The sequence below is a fragment of the Lutjanus erythropterus genome, chromosome 12 (assembly GCF_056507025.1).
Source record: "Lutjanus erythropterus isolate fLutEry1 chromosome 12, fLutEry1.hap2, whole genome shotgun sequence".
Taxonomy (NCBI): Eukaryota; Metazoa; Chordata; class Actinopteri; order Lutjaniformes; family Lutjanidae; genus Lutjanus; species Lutjanus erythropterus.
In genome coordinates, this window is record NC_139328.1 from 9,065,250 (window position 1) to 9,089,857 (window position 24,608).

At 40.5% G+C, this 24,608-nt stretch overlaps 1 protein-coding gene across 2 annotated transcripts in view; it reads right to left on the reverse strand.

Annotated features, from left to right (window-relative positions):
• The window catches only part of kcnab1b (potassium voltage-gated channel subfamily A regulatory beta subunit 1b), a 54,852-nt gene that overhangs the window by 1,005 nt on the left and 29,239 nt on the right, over window positions 1–24,608 (reverse strand). For both annotated transcript variants that reach the window (XM_084732088.1, XM_084732090.1), the window contains 10 exons: window positions 22,966–23,003; window positions 22,128–22,207; window positions 21,585–21,629; window positions 19,901–19,945; window positions 16,680–16,723; window positions 9,820–9,906; window positions 3,206–3,291; window positions 1,318–1,438; window positions 1,111–1,205; window positions 893–1,013 (listed from right to left, as the gene is read on the reverse strand). In XM_084732088.1, the coding sequence (XP_084588214.1) occupies window positions 893–1,013; window positions 1,111–1,205; window positions 1,318–1,438; window positions 3,206–3,291; window positions 9,820–9,906; window positions 16,680–16,723; window positions 19,901–19,945; window positions 21,585–21,629; window positions 22,128–22,207; window positions 22,966–23,003 (762 nt within the window). The remainder of the gene's footprint in view (window positions 1–892; window positions 1,014–1,110; window positions 1,206–1,317; window positions 1,439–3,205; window positions 3,292–9,819; window positions 9,907–16,679; window positions 16,724–19,900; window positions 19,946–21,584; window positions 21,630–22,127; window positions 22,208–22,965; window positions 23,004–24,608) is intronic.

A 24,608-nucleotide genomic window follows, 5' to 3' on the forward strand; every position in this document is an offset into this window, starting at 1 on the left:
ACGCTTTTGCACCAAGTGCACCTCTCTTCTTTTACATTGCAGTTGTTGACTGTGTATTTCTCTTAAAAGTGAGAAACGCATGAGTGAAGTAAACCATACTGAATGGCTAGTTGCCTTTGTTGGCTGGATTGGTTAGGTTTAGGCATAGTTCAGTGCCTAATGTCTTTTTTTCAAAATAAAACTGCACATTTTAGAGCGATCTTTTATTGTGACCAGTCCAAGGCACACCTGTGCAATAATCATGCTGTTGTTGTATGGAGAAGCGCTCACTAACACAGATTTTAAGAAATTTGTGAACAAAATTTAATGTCTGATTATGGAGGCGGCAGTAGCTCGGTCTGTAAAGGGATGGCTTTGCCCGCTCAAGGTAGCTGGAGAGGTTTTAGTCCACCGACATGCCCTTGAGCAAAGCACTGAACCCCTAACAGCTCCTTCATTCTGATGCATGTCTATAGGTCTTATTTGTGCATGTGTGTATTTTGGGCCTATATTACAACATTGAGAAAAAAATTAATTCACATTTAATGGATTCCTCAGCCTCATTGTCTACGTACAAAAAGAGCATAATAATAAAAACGCAACAATCAATGTGATAATTACCATATTTACTGTATGAACAGCATTTTCAAAGAGCGTTATCAGCATATAATGCAGATTGTTTTTATTTTTTTATATTTTAGTTTCATAGGTAGCACGTTATGTATGATATATTTGAGTGTGTTTTTTTATAATTTTATAAATGTGCAATTTTGATTGCTAAAATTTAAAATATATTGGTGATTTGATATGTCTATATTTTACGTTTTTATGTATTCTTTCTTGCACAGCGTCATATGTATTTTTATATTTCCCTCATGTATTTTGTATTTTGTGTGTTTTATGTGTGTTGTACCTATGGCTAACTGTGGCAAAGTACATCCGAGCTTCTCCGCGATGTGAGCCAGTTCTTTTAGCTTCGCTTGTTGTTTCCTCCCATCTTCACTCATTATTTTCTCCCTCAACCACTGATATGGCTGAAGCAGCAGAAAAAAAAACCAAAAACAAATATTAGAATAAATTCTCAGAATCAGGCAGAAATGAGCAATTGGTCAAAATAAATGTTCTCTGTACCTTCATTGAGGCCCTGGAGGATTCTGGGACGCCGTTCTCGTACTTCCCCGTGATGATTCCACAGGCAAGTGGGGACCAAGAGACGACACCGACACCTGAGAGAGAACAATGACCACTGAGCGACTGGATACAAAATCTATCACAGACCTAAATCCATAAAAAAAAAAAAAAAAGTTCGACTTCAGGAGAAACTCACTGTAGACTCACCTATCTTATGGTAGAGCTCTGGCAGCTGAGTTTCCACTTTGTCCCTCTGGAAGAAGTGATACTCTGCCTGCTCACACACTGGTGGAATCAGATTGAACTGCCTGGCCACAGAATACGCTTCCTGTTTGTATGTGAAGAGAGAATATAAATAAAGAGGATACATTTTCTTGTCCCATTGCTGTATATCGCTTATAATGTTTCAATAGTATAGTGTTTCTACATACTGTCTGACCTTAACATCACATGTTTCAACATTATTCAGAATCCACCTTCTCCACAAACAAAACTAATTTTTCTATCCGTCCCATCATCCTCCATCTTTCCTATCTTTCATAGAGAGTCTCCTGAGTTGTTCCTTTATCTGCTGGTTTCACTGCCTCAGTAAAAGACAGAAACAGCCTGGACAGTATTGTTAAAATCTGTTCTGAGATCACTGCACTGAAACAAAGAGATCTGAGTTCTTTCCGCAACCAAAGTATTCTCCAGAAAGCAGCAAGTATTTTGGCTTCTTATGCACATGTTCTTGCAAGTGAGTTTTATGTTTCCGTCAGGGCACTGTTGTGCTTTACCTGCTTATAAATTGAACTGTTTCAAATTATTCATTCCCTCTGCAGTGCAACAACTAAATACCCTGCAGGGTTTTAACCATTGTAACTGTTGCTGTAAGCTTTAGCTGTACTTTGCTATTGTGCTTCACAAGTTTATGCATCAGTATTATTTACAGATTGTATTTCACATTTAACTCCCTTCTGTCATGATTTGCATGTTTGTATGATACTAAAACAATTAAGTATTTTGTGATTTGAAAATACAAAAACACAATCTATACATTAAAAAACTAACATTATCATGTCAGGCGTTCTCAATGTGCGTCTGACTGTAACTTTCCTACATTGAAAAGATGGGATATTTTCTCACATTAAAAACAGCCAGTCAGGATTTCTTAGAGCTGGGAGGTTGCAAATTCAGGGGTGCATGCTGGGTGATTTATAGCTAATACAGTGAATATATTTGCCAGTTGTAGAGCACATATGTTTACTAATTACTGTTTTCTTCTGTTGTTTTTTGTGTCGTTCAGTAAGCTTGCCTTAGCATGAAATATCTGATCATATTTTATTTACGTAATTATTCCTATCTTAGAGGAAATTTGCACCAAAAGCATCATCTTCTTTCCTCAAACTAAAGGTCACGAGGAACACAAACGAAATATGGTGGTTGACAATTAGTATGTAGCTGGATCCAACAGGACACATGATTCACCTTTAGATGGGCACCGCAGCCTGTGATTTTCTAAAAAAAAATTCTACAGTTTGAATTTGGGGATAAATGGTGTATTAGCTAATTTAATTACAAATAACAAAATATACTGGTATTTTACACATTTAACTGAAAGTACTGTCCATGAATATACTGTATTGTATAACATCCAGTAGCAGATTTCATTCTCCCCTTCTGCAGCACAAAGAAGACTAGACGTCATTTTACTTGCTGATAGCCTCGGAAGCGAGGCAAAAATGTCTAGGTAAATATCTCCCACTGTAAATCTATATTATTATACATGTATATGTCAACTAAACAGGAACCAGTCATCTTTATTTGCATTTTCCTATTTCCTGAAATCATTCATTCTGCCTGCCTTTGTAAATACTTTGCAGTGGGAAAGTAGTCTGCAAAGTTGTTTTTAAATGTGCTTCATGGAATTAAAAGTTGTTTCCACAATATGATTACAGGAATATGCAAAAGCTAATTAATCTCAATATATTGCCCAGCCCTTAATAGGGGCCGTTTTAGAACTATTTGTCATATGAAGCTTTTATTTCTTAGCAAAGTTCATCTTTATCACATGTTTCTTGTTATGATTTGCATAAAAACATTTTCTATCACTCACCATGATTTCCATGGCGGACCACCGGGACGTACCCCAGTACATGGACATGCCCTGGTTGATCACATGTGTCATTGCTCTCACTATCTCTGTAAAAACAAAACATTAAAGAGCAGATATGTACATTGTCAATAATCAAACAGTGGATGGCGCCACAATTGCAACTTTTGTAACCTGCACGGAGACTACACCTTATCTTACATTAATTTCATATTAGAAACACAAAAGAAAATCAGACTCAGGTGGTATTTTTCATCAGATGCATAAAAAAAAAAAAAAAAAAAACTTGAGCAAAGTTTAAAGAAGTCTAGAAGACATTACAAAAGCCTTTAGTAAAACTGACACCTTCAGGACAGTAAAAACAAAGATGATGCTTGAAATGTATTCAGCCTCTTTGTGAGAATGGCTCATTCCTTTTTGAACTAGTGTGTAAGCAGATATTCTTTGCTGCGGTCATACGACTTAATGTGACTAAACGCTGCAGGGGTTGAATAAAAAGACTCAGCCAACCTTGGCAAAATGTTGCTTGTGCTGCTGAACAAATCATAGCAAGTTACAGCCGCGGGGCTTGAGGTCAGCTTCAGTGGCCTTCAGTGGTTTGTGTGTTTTTGCCTGAGGATGCAGCAAGGAAGTAATGGTGGGTGGACTAGTGGACTAATGAAAATTTAATTTATTTTATTTATATTATCTAATAAAAAACTGCTGTGAAGCTCCTTTCTCAGAGGAGTTTTTAAACCAAGGACATGTCCAATAGGAGGATGAAGCTATTATTTTGAATGTGTATCTGTTGTATTCTGCCCACAAACACTCTAATTACTGTGGAAAACAACAGCAAGGTGATAAAGTAATTGATGTGATTTTTTTTAAGTCTGTAATTGCTCACTTTAGTCTGTAATTGCACTTAAAATGCATTAATGAAACATCCGCTACATTAGCCGAATGCAAATTGTGGAGACAAAATACGAGCAAGGAGACAGAGAATGAGGGTGAAAGAGACCACAGCGGAGTGTGATTAAAAAAGAGCGATTCCTTTTCATCAGTAGTTCTCTCTCTGGACCAAAATGTAGCTCAGCGAGAGACAGAGAGCAAGTGTGCGTGTGGGTGAAGCAGGTGCGAGGGTATGGAGGAATAACAGTGCATCTGCTCCGAATGGCAGGGAGTGAGGGATTTGGAGGGATGTGAGGACAGAAGGAAATATTGTGAACCAACCTCGGAGCAACACACGATTCACAGGAGTTTGTGAATATATGAATAATCCACCTTAGTGCCAGGAGGGGAGGATGACAACTTGATTCACAGCTATATCCGTACTTATACTGGCTAGTCTTTACATAAAGTTTCTCTGCGCAAGGCTGCAGTGAGTCATCAAATCCAACCACAGATGCCGCACGGAGCGTAGTGCTCAGGTGAGATATCCAGCATGCACCATCAGCACCCCACTCACATCAAGCCCACTTCAGGATTTTGAGGAGGATGATGTGGGTGAAGTTGTGGGCAAATGTGCATGGTGATGTGCATGCATGTAAGAACCACATTTACTGTATTATGCCCTTGAAGGTATGAAATTGGTGCACAATTTAGATGAGAGGCTCGCTACCACTCTCATGTCTGTACAGAAAACATGTCAGCCAGTTAGATTAGCTTAGCACAAAGGCTGTGCACAGGGACAACCAGATACCCTGGTTCTGTCTAAAGGCAACAAATCTAGCACCTGTAAAGCTCACTAATTACAGGGAAAACTGGGCACTTTTCATGTTGAAGTCCAGTCAGTGTGGATGGTAAATGTAGTCAGCAGAAGTCTGTGTTATATTTACTGAAAGAACTGAAGAGTTCTAATGCTGCAAAATCTGTTGTTCCTCTTGCATCCAGTAATGTCAAAGTGATGTAGGTAGTCGTCACCTCTGGGTAGCCACGGTGCGTGCTAGATGAGTATTTTTGTCACCTAATGCTATGTTCTAGCCAACAAAATAATAGCTATAGGCTATAGTGGTGATATGCTTAAACACAGGAGTGGGCGTCAGAAGCTTGTGCACAATGCATCTTGGTACATGTAGGCACCGCCGGCACGGCTCCACGAGCAGGAGAACTCAGTTTTCTTGGTCAACATAGCACACACTGAGGAATCGACCACATTTACCATCAACACTGGTTAGACATCCACATGAAGAGTGCCAGAATTTTACCTTTACTATGCTGAAAGTCTGGCACATAACCCCCAGCTGCAATGTGTCAAATTAAACAAACAAGATATGGTGGTAGATATGGTAGATTTCTTTACATTTAGAAAGAGGCTGACCAGCCTTTTCCCCTGCTTCCAGTCTTTATGCTAAGCTAAGTTAACCACAGTTTCATATTTACTGATGGACATCTGATTCTAAGGGATGTTATCGGCATGTGCAGACTAAAATGCACAGTCACACGAATATGCAAATTTGTGTCTTTGCTCCACTTTTAAATCTGGAACACGCTTCTCTATAACTCATTGTATCACACTCGATCCATATTAAAGTGATCGGCCCGAAGAAATCCAAGAGGGGTAGAAACTTGTCTAAACGGGAGGGTGGCCAGACATGTCTGCCAGAGCAAATGTAAAAAGAGCTGGCAGATTGGTCTGGTTCTCAGGCTACAATTTATTGGCACAAACATGAAAATCTTAGATATGCCGCAAGCTTGCCTGAAAATGTTGAGGCATGGTATTTAGCCATTTAAGTTGTGACTTAATGTCCATGTAGAATATTGTTTGGGACTTATCACTTAATGTTTCATATTGTTATAGTTAAACAGGCATGAAATGCTGTTAAAATCCTGTTTGTGTGTTAAATGCATAAGCTCACTAACTGCCTGGCTGCTAGCCAATATCAGCCTGTCCTTGAGACAGCAGCAACACGCCACTGAGTCAGGAACATTTGGTCAAGTTCAGCCAGCAGGTATGACAGCGGCCTTCTGCAGAGCGCAGTCAGGATTGTGGAAGAAAGCATACATAACACAGTGATATATCCACATTTGTCTGGGCAGGTGTCAATGTGGATGTTTAGGTGTCTTTGTGAGAGCGGTTTTACAGGGAGGCGTTTATCCTCCTCATGCATACACTCAGGGCGGTGATCAATATGTCACACCATGGGAGATTTCCAATGGCGGATGAAGTCCTTTCTTAGCTCTACGGTCGTGGGAAAGAAGGTTGTGAATGTGCAGCCAAGAGGAAGATAAGTACCAAGGTACTGAGTGGGTGTGATCACCCTGCATGCTGCTCTTTATTGCTGAACATTTGAGGAGAGAGGTGACATCCTGGCACTTGAAGGAATGTCCTTTGGGTTTGTGTTCGGTACGCTGTGGCAGTACCATTTAATTTTCTCTCCAGTGAAAACGTCTTGGCTGGAGGGATTGTTATGAAGTCTATTTACTGAAGCCATGTCTGCTCTTTTTCCTCGGCCTGTGGATCCTATTCTTTACCCAGTCTGTCCGGGGGATTTTCATATTCACTTGATTGAATGGATTCAATTTGCTGCATATTGCTCTGTCAAATAAAAAATGATGCTGACTGACTGGATCGCAACATTGTGCTGAGACAGTTTACTCTGCAGGCTATAGTGGGCCTATTAAAAAATGAGTTCACAATGGCACAGATGCTACACCTTGAGGCACCCTCTCATCATATTTGCCATAACGTGAGTACACTATTTGGCAACCTGTGAGATGAAATTCCGGATAGACCTTTAACCCCTTGGAAGAAGTCACTATATAGTGACAGCTGCAACGGTAAAGAGCAGCAGGGCAGAATGAAAGGCAAGACAGAGCCAGGCAAGGAAGGAGGAAGTTACATTTTTGTGATACAAGTTGTGCCCGACCATCCTGTTAGACTGGATATAAGCCAAAACACGAAGCAAGAACAAGTATGGGGAGAGAAAAAGGGAAACACAAGGATAAGGATGAGTGGATGAGAGAAAGAAAGCAGTGACAGTAACAAAGGGAGACTCTGCAGCCATGACATCACTTTTTTTTGTCCCCAAGGGGACACGTGTTGTCTCACACAAAGTCGGAAGCAGTTAAAGTCACTAGAACAAAACACAAACACAAATTCCACACAAACGTGCACACACACTTGTTAGTTAACATTATTGGTAGCATTCTATTTGATGGAGTGTGCATAAGACATGACTTTGTTATAACCATGAAATGACACCTGTCATGAACATAATAAAGTCTTTATGAATTGAGGTTGAGGTGATTTACCTTATTGACCAGTAGCTAATTTACAACTCTGTAAATGACCTCAGTACTGTACTCTGTTGTCAAAGTGACCTTATAACATTTACAACATCTTTATGACAAGTCCAAATGGTACCGTTGTTGTCGAGGTCAAAGGAATTATTCATGACACTGTTATAAAAGCATTTGACAGTGTAATAACATTTGAGGACATCGTTATGATAAGTCCAAAATGTAGAACTATGGTTGAGCTCAAGGTAAATATGCGTGACACAGTTATAATAGTCTCATGACAGCCAATGTTACAACCAACCACATATGACAGTATAATGTAATGTTGAATCATAAAGCAAACTAAACAGTTACCTTAAGTTTGATAACGTCACGTTGTCATGAACATGAACAACACAGGTTATGGTGTCTTGGTGAATGTCACATTGTCATAACAAAGACACTGTTGACTTGATTAATGTCAAGTTGTCATAACAAAGACACTGACAGGTTGTTTTGTCTTGGTTAAAGCCAACATGTCATAACAAAGCCAAAAACCAAGACATCATAGCCTGCCAATGATTACGATGTCTTTGGTAATGCCAAGTTGTCACAACAAGGACATTGTTGGCTTGATTGATGTCAGGGTATCATATCAAAGACGTTGTTGGCTCAATTAATGTCAAGTGGTCATAACAAAGACAACGACAGGTCATGATGTCTTAATTAATGTCAATTTGTCATAAAAAAGACATTAACAAAGACATCATAATCTGCCAATGGTTATGATGACTTTGTTATCATAAAGTTGTCCTAACAAAGACATTCTTGGTGTTATTAACGTAAAGTTGTCATAACAAAGAAATTGTTGGCTTGATTAATGTCATATTGTCATAACAAAGACATCTCAAACAATTTCAACAGTAAAACTGACATAATTTTCAATTATGTCGTAACATTCATAAAGACTCCTTTATGTTCATGACGGGTGTCATGACATGGTTATGACATTGTAATGACAGTCGTATGTACATCCTTTCAAATGAAGTGTTACCACATTCTTGTCTTAATAAGAGATTTGGAGCTCAAGCTGGTCTTCTGTGCTCTACATTGATGCTGTTAATCCTGTTTTAAGGAACATGTGGGTGTGTAAATCAATATCTTCATCTTGACATGTAAACTGAACTGCTGATGCCCACAGAGATGTAGAAGTCTGACTCTTAACATGTTCACACTGCTACTTCATCCCCAAGCGAAGCTGTTTAAAAAATCTTTGTGCTAATGCACGAGGATACACAGTTTTGTGTGTACATGCAGCCCCACACTCTCCCAACTTGTTAAAAATGACTGACCCTCTCCACGGTGATTTATGGCAATGGCCTTGCTCCACTGTAATGAAGGATGAAGAAAATGTGAACAGTGTTTTACACTGATTAATGGGTGTGACTGGGTTGCAGAGCTGCTGAAAGCAAAACACACTGAGCCTATCTATCTTTACATTTGTAAGCGTTTGTTTTTTTTTTATCTGACATCTCTCTCTGTTCAGTTTTTATCATCCTGTCACCCTCTCGATCAATCATTCTATCAATCAGATTAGACTTAGATGTCAATACTGGAATGACTTTATGTGCAGAGACAGGTTACTAGAAAGTTTGACTGAGCACCCCGCAGGGCCCGTCTGCCAGTCACCAGTACTACCAGTGACAGCAACGCCCCAGGAACGATAAGCATGACAGATTGGCCTCCCACAGTTTGCTGGCTCGCAGGGGAGGAAGCATGGGGGGCAAAGGGGAAAGACTGGAAAATATTTTACTCAGCCCAGTGAGAGTCCATCCACTCAGCCAAATACTACCTGTGGATGTGGGCTGATAAGATAGAAGAGTGGCCCAAGTATCTGTGATGGCCACTTCATAAAAAGGAAGTAATTTAGGAGGAAACTGGAAGTATGTAAAAGAAATAAATGGTGGCATAAGGTAGATGTGTAGGAAAGACAGCACTGGAGTGTTGAAGGAATAGAGCGCGCAGCTTGTATCTAGTGAGACCAGCCCAAAAATACACCAGTTTCCCCCAGGGGGGCCAGATAATCCTGCTTCAGAAGAACAGGGAGGGCTGGGAGCGGGTGCAGCCCAGAGACCCTGTGAAAACCGGCGATCCCACAGCGACAGAAACAGAGAGAGACCGAGAGTGGTAAACTAAAAAAAGAGGACGAGCGATGAGGCAAGATTGTCAGATTACGTGAAATGTGTGTGTTTGTCGGAGGGAGACACAAACACGCTCGACCACAAAGACAAACCCCTTCGGTCAAAGGCAAAGGTCGCCGGTCCAGTGAGGGCAGCGGTCTTGTCAGTATTTCTCACCTTCTCGTGTTTCAGAACAACATGCATTGTCCCTGCCCTAGGCCTCCACCAGCGGTCACTCACCCTCCATGGGAGTGTTGCTGTCTGGCCGGTTGGCGAAAACCACATCCACATACTCAAGCTGCATCCTCTGGAGGGAGCCCTTTAAACCTGAAGTGAGAGGAAAGAAGAAGGTAAGAAATTAGATTAAGTAAGTCAACAGAAATCACTAGCAGTGTGCATCTGTTGTTGTCCTGGAGTGGATGTACATCAGTTACCAAACATACATCAATAAATATTTCTAATTTGGCATAAGCCCTCATAAGCCCTGGGTACCATCCATCTACTCATAAATACTTCAACTAATACCAGTGGACCAAGGAGACTTATTACAGTATCATTCAGACATGCAAGCCAGTAGAAAACCTTGTCCCTTGACACCTTTGGACATGTGCATGCTGGCCTGGATCTGCAGAGAAAGAGTGATAATAACCTTGTGCATGTGACTCCCTCCAGTTCTCCTTGCTATTCATTTAACACTGTCATGTCGGTAAGTTATAGAAATGACTTCACAATAAAATCACTAAAATCAGCTTAAGCCCGATAAAAAACAGCACAACATATGGTGAATTTCTTTGCTCTTTCCTATTCACACATCCAGGAGATACAGATCTGCATTACTATTCCCTTGGAGTTGTGTTTCTCTTCACCCAGTGAAGTCCAATATTCACTTTCCTTTTAGCTCTACTTTGGTCTCTACTAACTCCTGAAAAAAATGTCTGGCTCTGTAGCCGGACATTTTTTCCACTGTGTTCACCAGCTAGCCACTAACCATGTCTGTTTGCTGTTTGGTGAAGTCATGACCCGCTATACTAAGACTCATTTGGCTTGTACTTGTTGCCTTCTTTGGTTTGGGTTTGTTAGGTTATGTGTAGGTTTAGGTATGAGGAGTGTGATTGGGTAGGGCTAGGGTAAGAATAATAGGACATGCCTTTGCCATTCTGGGAAAAGAAAAATTTAGAGACATTTCACTGAAAACTGCTGCCTTTGGGTGTCCTAAGTGCACCACAGTCCCACAGTTCACTCTTGGGTACCCATAAAACCCATTTCCATCCAGATATACTGAGGTGGGAGGCCCCTTTGAAAATGGCCATGCCAGTTTTTGGAGCGTTATTTATCACCCATCCTGACCAACATGACAGTGTTGGTACCAATGGACTCATTAGATCTCTTAGTTTCATAGGACACTGATATCTCCACTCCAGCTTTTAAACTTATCCAGCCACAGCCTCTGAAATACAGTCATGCTGGCCGAGGACGGGGGTGTCCCCGCAGGCTTTATTAACGCAGTAGGTAGAGCTGTGAGAGGCTGTATTGGTGCCCCCTCTAGCACTTGGTGCCCTATGCACAGTGCGTGATGCCCCTGTATATAGCGGCAAGACAAAGAGGTGAGAGTGAATCATACACTTAAGTTGCAAGAAAAACAGAACAGTGAGCTGGAAGATGCTATAAAGCTTCATAGAGTTGAGAGGAACTGCAGAGTGAAGTGAGAATCCTTTGGCGGTTTATCTACATACATGTAGTCATGTGATCTATTATTAATCTTAAAATATTGATTATAGCTGTTTTACCTGAAAAAAGATTTGTGATGGTGCCTACTTCAGTTTTCTTTTTTTCTCTTAAATGTGGAATATGCAGGATTTCTCTCATCATTCGCTGTTTATAAACACATCAGGAAAGTAGTTGATTGTTGAGTTTCATTCCCAGGAAATCAAATACCAACATTTTGGTTTGATAAAGTGTCTCAAACACAGCAAAATACTGAGAAAATAAGTAAATACAGACAGATGCAGATGCAGACACAGTCACACATTTGTAGTGGGTCATAAATGATAACGGAGGGGGGGGGGGACCTGCATAATATGCCTTTAAAACATATGAATAAGGTAAAAGGTAAAAATAAAAAATGGGATGAACTGGATCCAAGGGGGAATTAAATTCAACATTTTCATAAATATGGCAAAGTGACAGTTGACCACATGTGACTGAAGGCCTGCCAGCTTGATCTGGCCCGCCACATCATTTATTCCAGCTTGCATCTGGGTTGTCATATTCAGCCTGGTTTACCTAGTAGGGGTCATGATTATGGAACTACAAGTCCCATTCACCAAACAACAAAATGCTACTTTGGTTTTAAAGGAAATGCAGTATTTGTCCCCTCAAATACTAACTTAACGCCCCTTATTCAACAAAGTAATGTGCTTTTCCTGACAATTTAACTTGATAAGTGATGATTGAGTGAGAGCTCGTTTATGAGGAAGAAAAAAATAATTTTTGAATTCTTAATGGATTTATGGTGAGCAAAGGGAAAGCAGTTACTAAAGTGGAAGACACGATTCAATAAGATGAAGCACCTTTTGTTAATAAACCTCTTTCATAGCAGACATTTTGACTTTTTGTAGCAGGAAAAGCACAGGTGTAAGTAATGACATTAATTAAGGCTGCACTTCATTGAAATGTCCCCGTAAGTCATGACAGACTGTGAGCATGCATAATAGCAAGAACTGAACACCAGATTGGAATTCAGCCATTGTGTGTTTCCTGATATAAGAAATGTATTTTATGCTTGACGCAACAAGACTTTGCAGTACCATGAAATATAAACTGCTGAGATTCAGACAGCTAAACTTTTGGACACATCTTTACAGTTTTCTCTCTTCCTGTTCCTGTTAATTAAAGCAATACTAGCTAAAATTTGAGCGAATATATAACACATTCTTCTTTTTACAAATGAAAATTTGAATTTAAGCCAGCACTTTTACACTATACTGCCACGGGGTCTGGTGTGAGTGTATTGAATCAGTGTGCTGACTTTATACTGCTACTATAATTGTGTAGTTGTAGAATAGCATGGCGAGATGCTAGACAGTGGAAGTTTAGCATTTAGCACTATCCCATAACTGTCACTTAATGCCACTGTTCGGCATAAATTACATAATCTCTCTTAGAAACAACTGGACTCTTTTGTGACACAGTAAATGTGGCGGAGTCCGCCACGATGCACCGCCATGTTTTTACAGAGTACTGGCTCCCGGATATAGCCTTTGACATTTTCTGCAGCCATCGTAGGTTCTCCTACGCTTGGAAGAGAAGGTGAGACAACTCCGCTGCTCTGCTCTACTCAGCTGGTTGCAATCTGCAACATCATCGCCAGATTCCACTAATTCCTACACACTGGTCCTTTAAATACAAGAACCAATATATGAAATGCAACCATGGCTTTTTTGTTGTTCAAATATTAAGTTTAATATGAACTGTGTCAAAAATGAAGGACCCCCACACATTACTAATTAATTAAATTAATTAATTAATTAAATAAATAAATAATAGAAATATTTAATTTTATTTTTAAATTTCAGGCTATGGTCAAAAGTACTTTGTTGTCCCTTTAACACTTTTAAATATAAGTGAATGTCCATTACATTAAAGCCCGTGCTAAACACGTTCATTCAAGTGCTGATTAAGTCTATCACCACCAGGTGTCTGTATTTCGCAGTGTAGACAACAACAGTCACCTCTGGGTAAACAATTCACAGCTGATTTTAATTGTCGATATGTGAAATTGCCAAACTTGTTCATTTCACTTGTCAATTTCATCCAAAACTGTCACGTGTTAACACAGTGGTCTAACATATCTGATGTTCCTGCTTTGTTTGTTTTATATACAGCGATGCTTTGATTAAACAAGGGAGGAGACAAAAGTTCCGCACTGCAGGCATAAAAAGTCAAACAGAGAATTTAAGACCAATTTCAGGATTAATCTGTGTCAAGCTGAGTTCACACCGCCACAGCCTAATACGAAGATCTGTGTGGTAAAAGCTCTGTACCTGTGTAATCTTTTATCCTTGTTACATAAATGAATGAACTTTTGACAGGTGGTGGAGGAACCAAAAAACTCAAAGCTGAGAGAATGATAAGAAAGACGAGGGATCGGGGAAAAGGTTGCACTCATTTCTCTAACTCTCACTGTTAGTGTTTGTTGGAAGTGAAAAACACTGCATATCGAGGAGAGGATAAGAGATGGAAACAAAGTACACATCAGTCCCCGTTCAACACGCAGAGAAGACCAGATGAAAGATGAAGAGCGAACAGAGGAGACTGTCACAAAGGAGGACAGCAGAGTAATAAAGAGACAAGGCAAAAGACAGTCTCGCGCTCTTGAGTGTGTGTAAGTGTGCATGGCAGATTAGTGCCAGAGGCTTCATCACCGCCCGCTAATCCCAGTTGAGAGTTATGCTCTCCCCACCACCGTTCCAACCACTTATTCCTCCCTCTGTCATCTGCGCTCCCACAATCCCAGAAACACCCATTACATGTATCCTAATCGGAGGCTGCACCGTCATCACGAACGGTTTGCGCTGTCTCGTGGATTAGCTGGAGTTTACTGGCTGCAAGGGGGAGTCTATTTTTGGAACTGAGAAAAGATGTTGAGCAACAAAGCTATTCTAATGGCATCTGCTGTGAATAATGCATTTAATTATGCGTTCAACAAAAGTCTTGTTGAAATGATGAAATTGTGAAGGAATTCCTTTGTCCTGGAAGGAAAATGGTAAACACGCCTGCTGGTTGCTGGAGAGACTTCGATATTTTCTTGCACTGTCACACCAGAGTTCAGCTCAGTTCATCAGCTCCGCAATTGATCATTAAGTTTTGGTGTACCATCATACCCAGGAAATGTCAGATAACCAATTACCCGACTGGGCTGTACACTTTTAGAAATAAGGGGTCCAAAAAGAGTTCTTCCTGAAGGGCTGAGGTTCTGTCCAGAACCCTTTGCTTCTGAAGAACTCTTTTTTGAAAAAGGGTGTCATGGGTTCTTTGTAATACTAAGGGTTCCACTTAGAGCCCTTTTAATCCAAAGAAGCCCTTTTGGAAGAAAGAGTTCTTTGTAGAACACTCTAAAGACAAGAGGGTGAAATATATTTTTAGATCTTCCGGCGTGGGTTCTACATAAAACCGGTAAAATATAAAAGTGTTCTTGTGTAGAAACCCTTGGAATATAAACGTGTTCTTGGTAGAACACTCATAGGTTGTAGGTTAAACCCTTGGAATATGAAAGCGTTCTCAGTAGAACCATGTCGGTAGGTTACAGATGAAACCCTTGGAATATATAGGGATTCTCAGTCATACACACTGGGTGAATTCTAGATTAAACTCTTGGAGTATAAAAATGTTCTTGTTAGGACACCCTGTGCAGGTTCTTGTTAGTGCATTTAAAATGAGGAAATGTTCTGGAAAGAGCCCTCAGAGAGGGTTCTGTGTAGAACCATTACACTATAGGAGGGTTCTCTGTAGAACCTCTCACAGGGGATTCTGGGTGCAACTTTTCACACATGTTCTAAGTCGTTATGCTGGGTTTGGATAAAAACCTCTGAAAAGATTACAAGTAGAAGGTTTATGACAGGACGTACCAGGAACCAAAAAGGTTCTCCTATATGGACAAGCCAAAGAACCGTAGATGATTCTAGTTAACATTTTATTTCTAAGAGTGTAGAACCAGCAGTAAGTACGATGGTGTCAGCAGATGTTTGACTCAGCCAGGTCATTAGCCTGTGGTGACATGTGCCACACCAGCAGAGACAGGGACACTACACCTTTCTGTCACGAATGGCGCCTATCATCTGGGCGGAAAAACTGGCTTTAACTAATTGACAGCGCCGCCTCTCCTTCTGCTGTCTCTTATTTCCTCAGTCTGCCCTTTTCCTCCAGCCCTTTCTGAGCGTATTCCCTTTCTCTTGTTTGGGGGGGGGGGGGGGGGAGTTGCAGAGACTGCAGTGAATGTTAATAGTGTGGGAGAGAGAGCTGAGTCACTGCAGGAGGTGCATTGCGCTGTGGACCGGACTGCGAGTTGTTTGGGAACAGGGATGGATTGGGCCAGTGGTATGAGAGCGGTACGTCATAATAAGATTAAAGGAATAGCTCAAATTATTTTAAGTGGGGGTTGTATGAGGTAATTATCCATAGTCAGCATATTACCTACAGTAGTGCCAGTCATCTCCCCCTCACTTTGGAGAAACAGAAAGGCGGTACCTGCACAGGAGCTAAGCAATATACTGGTGTGGCCAGGGTCACCAGTAAAAAAATATTTTAATCTCTTAGTGAAATGTCCACCTATAAAGATCAAGTGTACACAATTTTTAGAATATTTTCACCACTTTACTTTGTCGTCAGACAACCTCTAACAGCCTTTCCCAACAGGAAACCACTGCTGTGTAGTTTATTTGTGTTACTGTGTTCATTTTTTACCCCTTTCCTTTAGTGGTAGGAACATGACTTCTGCACGTCAATGCTACAATATGAAGGGCGGTCCTAAAGATTTTGAATTGGTTCTGCACTGCAGGTTTTTTTTTTTTTTTTTTTTTAACTCTAATTGTTTCCACACAGTTTTAGCAACAGCAGCTGGGAAATTGCCTCAGTCTCTTCTAGTTGAAGAATTTCTACTATCGATAAGTACCTCGCACAACCCCACTTCACATAATCCAAAATAGCCCTTTAAGCAAGGTCATAACTCTTCTAAATGAGGAGAGGAGAGGAGAGGAGAGGAGAGGAGAGGAGAGGAGAGGAGAGGAGAGGAGAGGAGTGTTTGAGGATACCTGAAATTTTTGTAGTACACTACAATGTTTCTCAAAAAGACACCTGTAAAGGTTTTACAACTGAAAAGACAAAATACCTGTCAAGATTTGATGTACCATTGACTAATACAACTTTCAAATTCAGCTGGGTGCGCAGAAAAATCAAAGAGCGGAGAGAAGACAGACACAGACAAGGGAGGAAAGAAGGGGGAGGAAAAGAGATAAAAGAGGGAGATTACAGGAGTGCAGCGGGGCTCCAAGTGATGGGGTGACTTGAAGGACAAAGCAGAGGGGAGGAAATCGCCTTGTTACCTTCAATGATGTGTTTTCTGTTGAGGCCTCTCTCCGTCTCCGCTCTGCAACAGGAGGGAGAGAAGTGCATGTCAGGGGTGTTAACGCACATGCAAACACGCACGTTCCCGCACAAAGACACAACTCTCATGACTTGAAGCAGATCATTAAACATGCCAAACGAGAGCCTACAAATCAGTGAAGAGAAATACACCCACTTGACGCTCTGCAGTGTGCCTGCAGCTATAGAACAAACTGTACAGTCTGTCTGTGCAGTGAACAGACAAGGCTTGTTGTCACTGTCTGTCCTGTTCGTCTGTATTTTGCCAATGATCATTTAGCACGACTTGTGGGAATTTACAGGTGAAAACTGGAAGATCACTTAGTGGTAGTGATGGGGGGTTCAATTCTTTTTATTGACTTAAGTTTGTATGAGTTGCTCATGAAACAGGCGGGTTGCAAGTCACTCGAGTCAACAGGTCAGTCAGCCAGAGCTGGGTGAATCCCCAACTGGCCCCAGCGCCTAGAGAGCATTTGCACCAGAGACTTCTGTCAGCTGAGCCAGCCAACTTCTGACTTATTCCTCCATTAACTTGAAAGGGAAAAAAAAAAAACTTAAGCATTCAACTCTTCTACACTTTCTAAATGTTACTGGACAGAATGAATGAAATTCTGACAGTGAAACGAATCATTTTGTGGGGAGGTTGAGACGCTAAAAAAAACAAAAAAAACAATGCACCATTTTTACAGCTGCTCCTTTTCACCTTTTCCCTTCAGCTCAGGACAGAGGGTGGGCTCTGGGCAGGGAGAGCAAATACTGAGTTGAAACAAGTCAATATAAGAGTTGCACAATAGTGTGAGTGACATGTGGTATCACCGAGTCTTCGCATAAGTTGCAGTTAAGGCAAGGCAAGGCAGGTTTATTTTTAGAAGCACCATTCAGACACAAGGTGCTTTACAAGAGCATAGAAATGCATTAAAATAAAATGCTTAAAGAACATTAAAATTGCAGTAGCAGGTAGGAGGTTAATGAGTCAGCGAACGAGTTAGACCTAAGATGCATGTGTGACATTAATTAATGAGGATGTACACAACCATCGCTCCAAACAGGCGCAGGATACACGAGGCAGCTGTAATGACTATGCAAACATGTAGTTAAAAGCAAGTATCTCCGGCCTTAGTGGAAAATTGTGACTCCTGAGTCAGAAAACAGAGTTGTTTGTTTAGGGCAATTCACTCATGACTTTAACACCATTACTTGGTTGAGTATTTATAATTTAAATCAAAGGTTTTCAAAGTGGGAGGCAAGCCTCCTCAGTGGGGCTCCAAACAGTTCTGGGGAGGCTCAGCCAATGGAAGTGGACAAATATTACTTTAGTTATCAAGAAGATGATCACATAGAATACCCTGTGTGATTTGGTTAAAGAGATAGTTCAGAGATGCAGTAGTTTTTGGTAATCTTTTACTGTTTTTCCCAGCTTCTCAGAATCAGAAACTAATAAATGCATTTCTTATGTACTTCATGTAGTCTGAAGTTACGTAAAATTGCAATATTAGGCTGTTTAACTAAAATGTTGAGTGTCTATGAGATCAAATATCATAATCATGATCTCATAGACATCCAGGAGTAAAACTATGTAAGTAAACTAAGAGTACAATATTAGAGAGATATCATACGTGTAGGCTTTCCCTTCAAATTTCACTACATCTATCAATATTAATTGCTAAACATTTCACAACCTGAAATAGACAATATTTCTTGTACAGTAGGTCTTCATTGTACAACAGTTTGATGTAGCGCCACCTAGACCATCAGACCTCTTTCAGGTGTATGTATCAGTAAATTACAGCACTCTGTAAGGAGCCGTTCAGTTCTTTTGATGCATATGGACATTGTGTTGCTAAGCACATTAGCAAACAATTGCTATCCAGTCAATATGGAGCCACATTAGCGTTCATCTGAAGTTATGTTAAAGGCTGCCTGACAAATGTAATTCACTCTCATTTTAAATCTGTTTTAATCTCCACCAACTCCTGAGAGAAATATATGGCTCAGTACAAAATGCTTCACTATGTTCATTCGCTAATCATTAACTTTGTCTGAAATGTAGAGCTGAGTATGTAGGTAGTGAGTTTCTGAGAGCTGCCGATTCATCTGTGAAAGATGTTGATAAGAGCGGCAAGAGTCCAAAAAACACGAAAAAATGACAAAAACAGTAAAGTTGTGGGGCGTAAAAACAAAAGACCTGCAAATCTGCAACATCATGCTTCTTGTGCTTCAGCAGTTCGTCACCTGTGTTTACACAGTCACTTTCAGATTTTCCCCATGTCTGCTTTTTTCTTTTTCACGTTATTCCTTCCTTGTCTTCTGCTCCAGTGTTTCCGTGTTTGCTCAGCTGCCTGCTATTTGTCTTGACTTTGCTTCATTTCACACTTTCACCTTGTGTTTTCCTTCCTGAGGTGTTCCAGCCTGCTTTAATCATGTATTGCAAACACAGAAACATGCTGTCATTCTTCAGTATTATCATATCTTCTTACCTTTTGTTTAGAGAGTATAAGGAAGTGCAGTGAGAGTAAAGTGTGCAAATATCTAGTGTATGTTGGAATGATGAGATGCTTGACAGGCGCCTCAGGCACTCTTGCAGCTTGCTCGGCAGGGGGTTAAGTAGTTGTTCTCTAAATCCATCCGCTGTGGCGTGGAGACTGATTTGGTACCTTGACGATAGTCTGAGAGGATGAGCTTAAATTAAATTTACACAATCGCACTTGGGCCCTACTCCACTGATCTACATCTATACTTAAAATGGGAACCAGAAGAAGACGGTAGATGTATACTTGGGGAGCTTCTGCTCCCCTCGGCACGAGCCTGAAGACTTTTAGGAACAGAAGTAATGTGACTAATGCAGATTGAGAGCAGAATACTTCAGCATGACAGGAGAAGCAGATATAACTCTTGGCAGTTTAGCAAGAAGGCTGAGGAAGGGTATGAAAGGAAGCGAGAGGGGGTGAGAACATGGCCATGTTGTCATTTTAAAATTTTTTTTTTTTTTTGAGTGTGTCCTTCATGTCTGAGCGCCTGTAGGTTTTCCAAAATGCTTGATCCCATGTCACGCTCTGTAGCTGGAGGCGAATGTTTTAATGTGTAGCCTGTTGTTGGTGAGATAGCCTGAACATCTGAGGAGGAAAAACGCACATGCTGGACACACACAGACACACACACATATGCAGACACGCATACTTACTTTCCACCCCAGTAGAGCTTTGTGGTGATCACCAGGCTGGATCTCCTGAGGGATGACAGACAGACACATCAAAAGGCCATAAAAAAGCCTTTAAAGTTGTTTCTAAAAAAGATCTGTGTGTGTGTGTGTGCGCGTGTGTGTCCATGTCTGAATGTGTGCATGAGTGCATGACTGTGCTTGTGTGCAGATGCAAGAGTATCTATCATACTTTTGTTTATAATAATAAGTGTCCTCGAGTGACCTGCAGTCTGCAGTGGCAGATGGGCTGCGCTGCTTTTTCAAACATGTAACTTATCTAGTATGAATGATAACAGAGAACTCTTAATAAGATAGCTCCCTCACTATAAAATCCCCCATGCTTGAATGATCAATAATTTAAATGGATCCAGAGTTGAGGTAAAGGCAGACTGGGAGCTGGCATGAGCTGTTGAGAAGGGCTAAACACACAGCTGAGTCTATCACTGCAGTGTGGCAGGGCATGCAGCAAAGATGTATGAAACTGACATTTTCTGCAGTGCAGATAATATCACTTTTACCGGCACTTGCTTGCGACTGTGAACCTTAGGCATGAGAAAGTTTAGTTTTTTTATTTCTAGAATTAATTGTTTTCATGGCCAGATTGGAATATTTCAGTGAATATGCACTATTAAAAAACTTCCAGCTAGGAATGATGAGATTTAGACACACTTTCTGCACCACTCACCATCTCAAGTCACCATTAAAAATGAAAAGGCACATACATCAAAAGGCCAAAATTGTTGGGCTGGTTTTAATGGTTTGGGCTGTTCATACATCCATGGTTCCTAATGGATGAAATTTCTTTTTTAGTGCCACCAACAGGCTGACATTTTCAGTTTTTACTGAAAAGTTTTGACAAATATTGGATGGATTGCCATGACATTTGGTGCAGACATCCATGGCTACTAGAAGATGAACTGTAACAACTTTGATCCCTTGACCTTCATTCTTGGAACATTACACTTTATCACTATGGTCTAAACTAGTAAAATTCCCATCAGCCTCAGCTGTACTTTGTTTTTAGTGGTAACTGGCTTATCTCAGCATGCTGATGTGCCAAACTAAGACAGTGAAGATGATAAACGTTGTACCTCGTAAAACATTAGCGTATCTTTGGAGCATGTTGACATGCTGACATTAGCATTTAGCACAAGCACCACTGTGCTTAAGTACAGCTTCACAAAGACACTAGCATGGCAGCTGTCTCCTGAAATACTGGGTATATTTACCTCTGCAAGCTGTAATTCTCCAAATTAATCAAAACTTAGGAACCAGACTAAGGCCATAGCCTGTGATGTGTTTTCATTTTACAATCTGTGGTGCCTACATGCACAAAGAAGTGAGGTCCATAAAGAAGTGGTTAATCTACAGGAACCAGACAGAGAGCCCTGACCTCAGCCCCATGCAACACCTTCTGGATGAGGTGGAAAACCAGCTGGGAGCCGGAGTTTATCAGTGCCTGACCTCAGTAATGCTCTTGTAGCTGGATAGAAGTAAAATCTCTGCAGCCTTCCCAGGAGAGTGGAGGCATCTTTGGAATAAAATTGTAACATATGGGGACATATTTTGTTTGCCCGCACACATATGGCCATGTTGTGTATGTGCACATACATGATCTAAAACATATTCATGGGATACATTTAGACTCTTGACACTGGGATTTTACCTCCAGCACTTTTTCTTGATGATGTTTCCCAGGATTATCTCTGCTCTGTAGAGAAAAAAAAAAATACACAAGGAGATGATGAGATTATATCTCATGCCACCGTTTCTCAAAGAGCATGTAAGCGTGACTGTTATCTGCCACACATCTACAGCATGAATACCTGATTAAAAACCAGGAGGGGTACATGATACAGGATAAATGCCTCTTTTATTGTATGGTTGAATTTCACCTGCAACCTTGAAATTAATATTCATCGCATACAGCTGCAGCGTGTCCCGCATTATTCACTGAGACAATGTCCTGGCCTATAAAGTTGGATTGAGCTGTTGAACATTATGAGGAGCCTCCAGTGATGAATTAGATTATGTAAATCACTTTAGAGTCACGGCCATCTTTCATTTTTGGCTTCCTCAGGTGAATAACTCCTGTTCTGGGGCTAAACCTAGTTAACATCTCATGCCCTATGGGTAAAAAAAAAGCTGCCAAGGGCAGAAAAGAGCTCTGTGGATGTGTGATAGATAACAAATCGGAGGCATCACTCACTTCCCCCCGGAGTAGACTTCAGCCGTGTCGAACAGGTTGACCCCGCTCTCATAGGCGATAGTCATCAGCTGCTCTGCCACCTGACACAGACAAGAAAGGAAGAAAGAAGTTTCCCCACATCGACTTCAGAGCTGTATAATACACGACTATAAATATTATTTTCCCCAAATTACACTTCAAAAAGAACAAGCTGGGAAATTCCCTGAAGAAGCTCAAGGAGAGTAAATTTGTTTGCTGCTGAGAAATACATCACCAGGAAAACTGTACAGGCTGCTTGTTGACTAAGGTTGTTTACTGCTCAATATATTTCCCAGACTATTTTGACCTAGTTCCCGTGCCTGCAGTTTATTCAGTTGTAAATGGGGATGCCAATGTTGTCATGATGACTTTTCTCTCTTTATATTTGGCTCCTTGTTTTGTTCTGGTGAGTCTGTTTGTGTCTCTGTGTCCCAGCGGTCATCAGACGGTGATGAGATGTCCCCAGTTTGGTGTTTTCCCCGCTTCAAGGCCGGATCAAGGCACTGGAAGTGGTCCTCCACTTAATAACTTGTGACAGGGAGGAATAAGACCTGACCACTTGGCCTTGGTGGAGCCATCAGGGACTTTCAGCCTGTTGTGATATTGGGAAACTGATACTGGACTCATTACTGTGGTCCACTCACACTCACACAATTATACATCCAGTTACACTAAATTGCTCCCATAGGGGCTTCGAATTGGACATTGTAAACTGTCACAACCGCTAACTAGCTGCATTTGCGGTGGCCTAAAATAACAAAAGCCAACATCTACCCATGAGCTGCGATGGCTGCATGACAAATTTGACATAATGTCTTACCTCATCAGAGATCTGACCTCCAAATGTTACCCATGTGCCTGTTGAAGGAAACATCAAAGTCAAAGTTTTGCTCTAAACAACAGACCAACAACAAGAGATTTTGCACGTAAAACCACACTCACAAGTCATTTTAATCAGGCAAGAATTATTAATTTGACATTTTGGCATGTGGACATGACAGACGCCTTTGTCCTAAAGCCATCACAGCCAAATGTCAAGCTTGAGTGTTGATAGGTTGAAAGAGTAAAGGTTCTCTGCAGTAAGTTTCATGCATGTTTAAACCTTCTATGTGTAGAATTTTTATGTGATTACAGACAGATTTTGTTCATAGAAACGCCTGACAAAAAAAAGAGAGAATTGATTTGGTATTGACGAGCACTGCTCTCTGCCACACTGTCTTTTCAGGTATTGTCACTGGTGGGTGTCAGTGTTGTAAATTCTGAAATTCTACTCAGGTTTAGGTGTTTTGTGTTTGTTCATGTGAAACATTTCTTGTATGTGTAAACATTGTCTTTGTGCTTGTGTGAGTAAGTCTGAGTTAGCAGAGACATCTTTCTGCCCAGTTTCCCATCACAGTCATTTGTCATGCACTCTCATCTGTCAATGGTGCTAAAAGAAATTGCCGAGCTCGTGTTATGATACATGCACACACACTTATAGGATTACATGTACTGGATACGCCACAGGATAATTAGTTAAAAAACTGCTTCCTTTATTTTTTCCCAGATTCTCTCAAATGTAGTGACTCACATTTAAATGTCAGAACATAAGATGTGAAGATTCATTAATGTTTAATTAACGTCTCACCAGCGTGCCACAGGGATCTGTACTAGAAACACTTTTATTTAGTCTACCCCAATGTGAAGATTCAGATTCAGTAATCTATGCAAATGGTTGCAAAAAACAGCAAGCTACTTCTAAATTTAACAGTTCAATGGGACATATTAAAGTTTGGCTAAACCAAACTATCTTCTCAAAAGTATCACTACTGAGCCAATTATAATGATAGCAGAGCCAAAATTACAAGTTGTGACTGACATCACATATCTGCCTGTTTCAATTGACAGTTATGTCTCTGGATATTTTATAAAAAATAAAGAAAATAGTTAGGTTGAAGTTATACCTAACTTTACATTTTTGAGAAACTCAGTGATGAATGCTATAATCAGTAATCCAAACTTTATATAAACATGCCAGTAAAGTTTTGGACCAAAAACAGATTTAAGAGCTGTAAAACTGTTTTTTTTAAATCACGTTTCTTTGAGGAAACATTTGGAGTTTTTGTTGATAATTGTCATGTTTTCAAATTGTTGGCAACTTTTTCTGACAGCTGTTAAAACAGATCATAAGTTGCTTTTTATGCAAACTCTGGCTCCTTTCAGATACAGTAATACACTAAAATAAATTATGATGCACAGACCTAACTGATGTACAATATTCTTGAATATACATATACTGTAGCTAGAAGTGTGGGTTGTTCCTTTAGTTTTTGTTAAAATCTTTATATTCTCCTCCAAATGTTCTGTTGCCTGATCCTGCCACACGCTGCCTTGTTGTCCTCTCCCACTAATAAGAAATAATGCAGAAGCTGGTGTTCAGTCTGTAGCCAACTGCACCAGAAGTGTTGCAGCAGATTGGTGTAG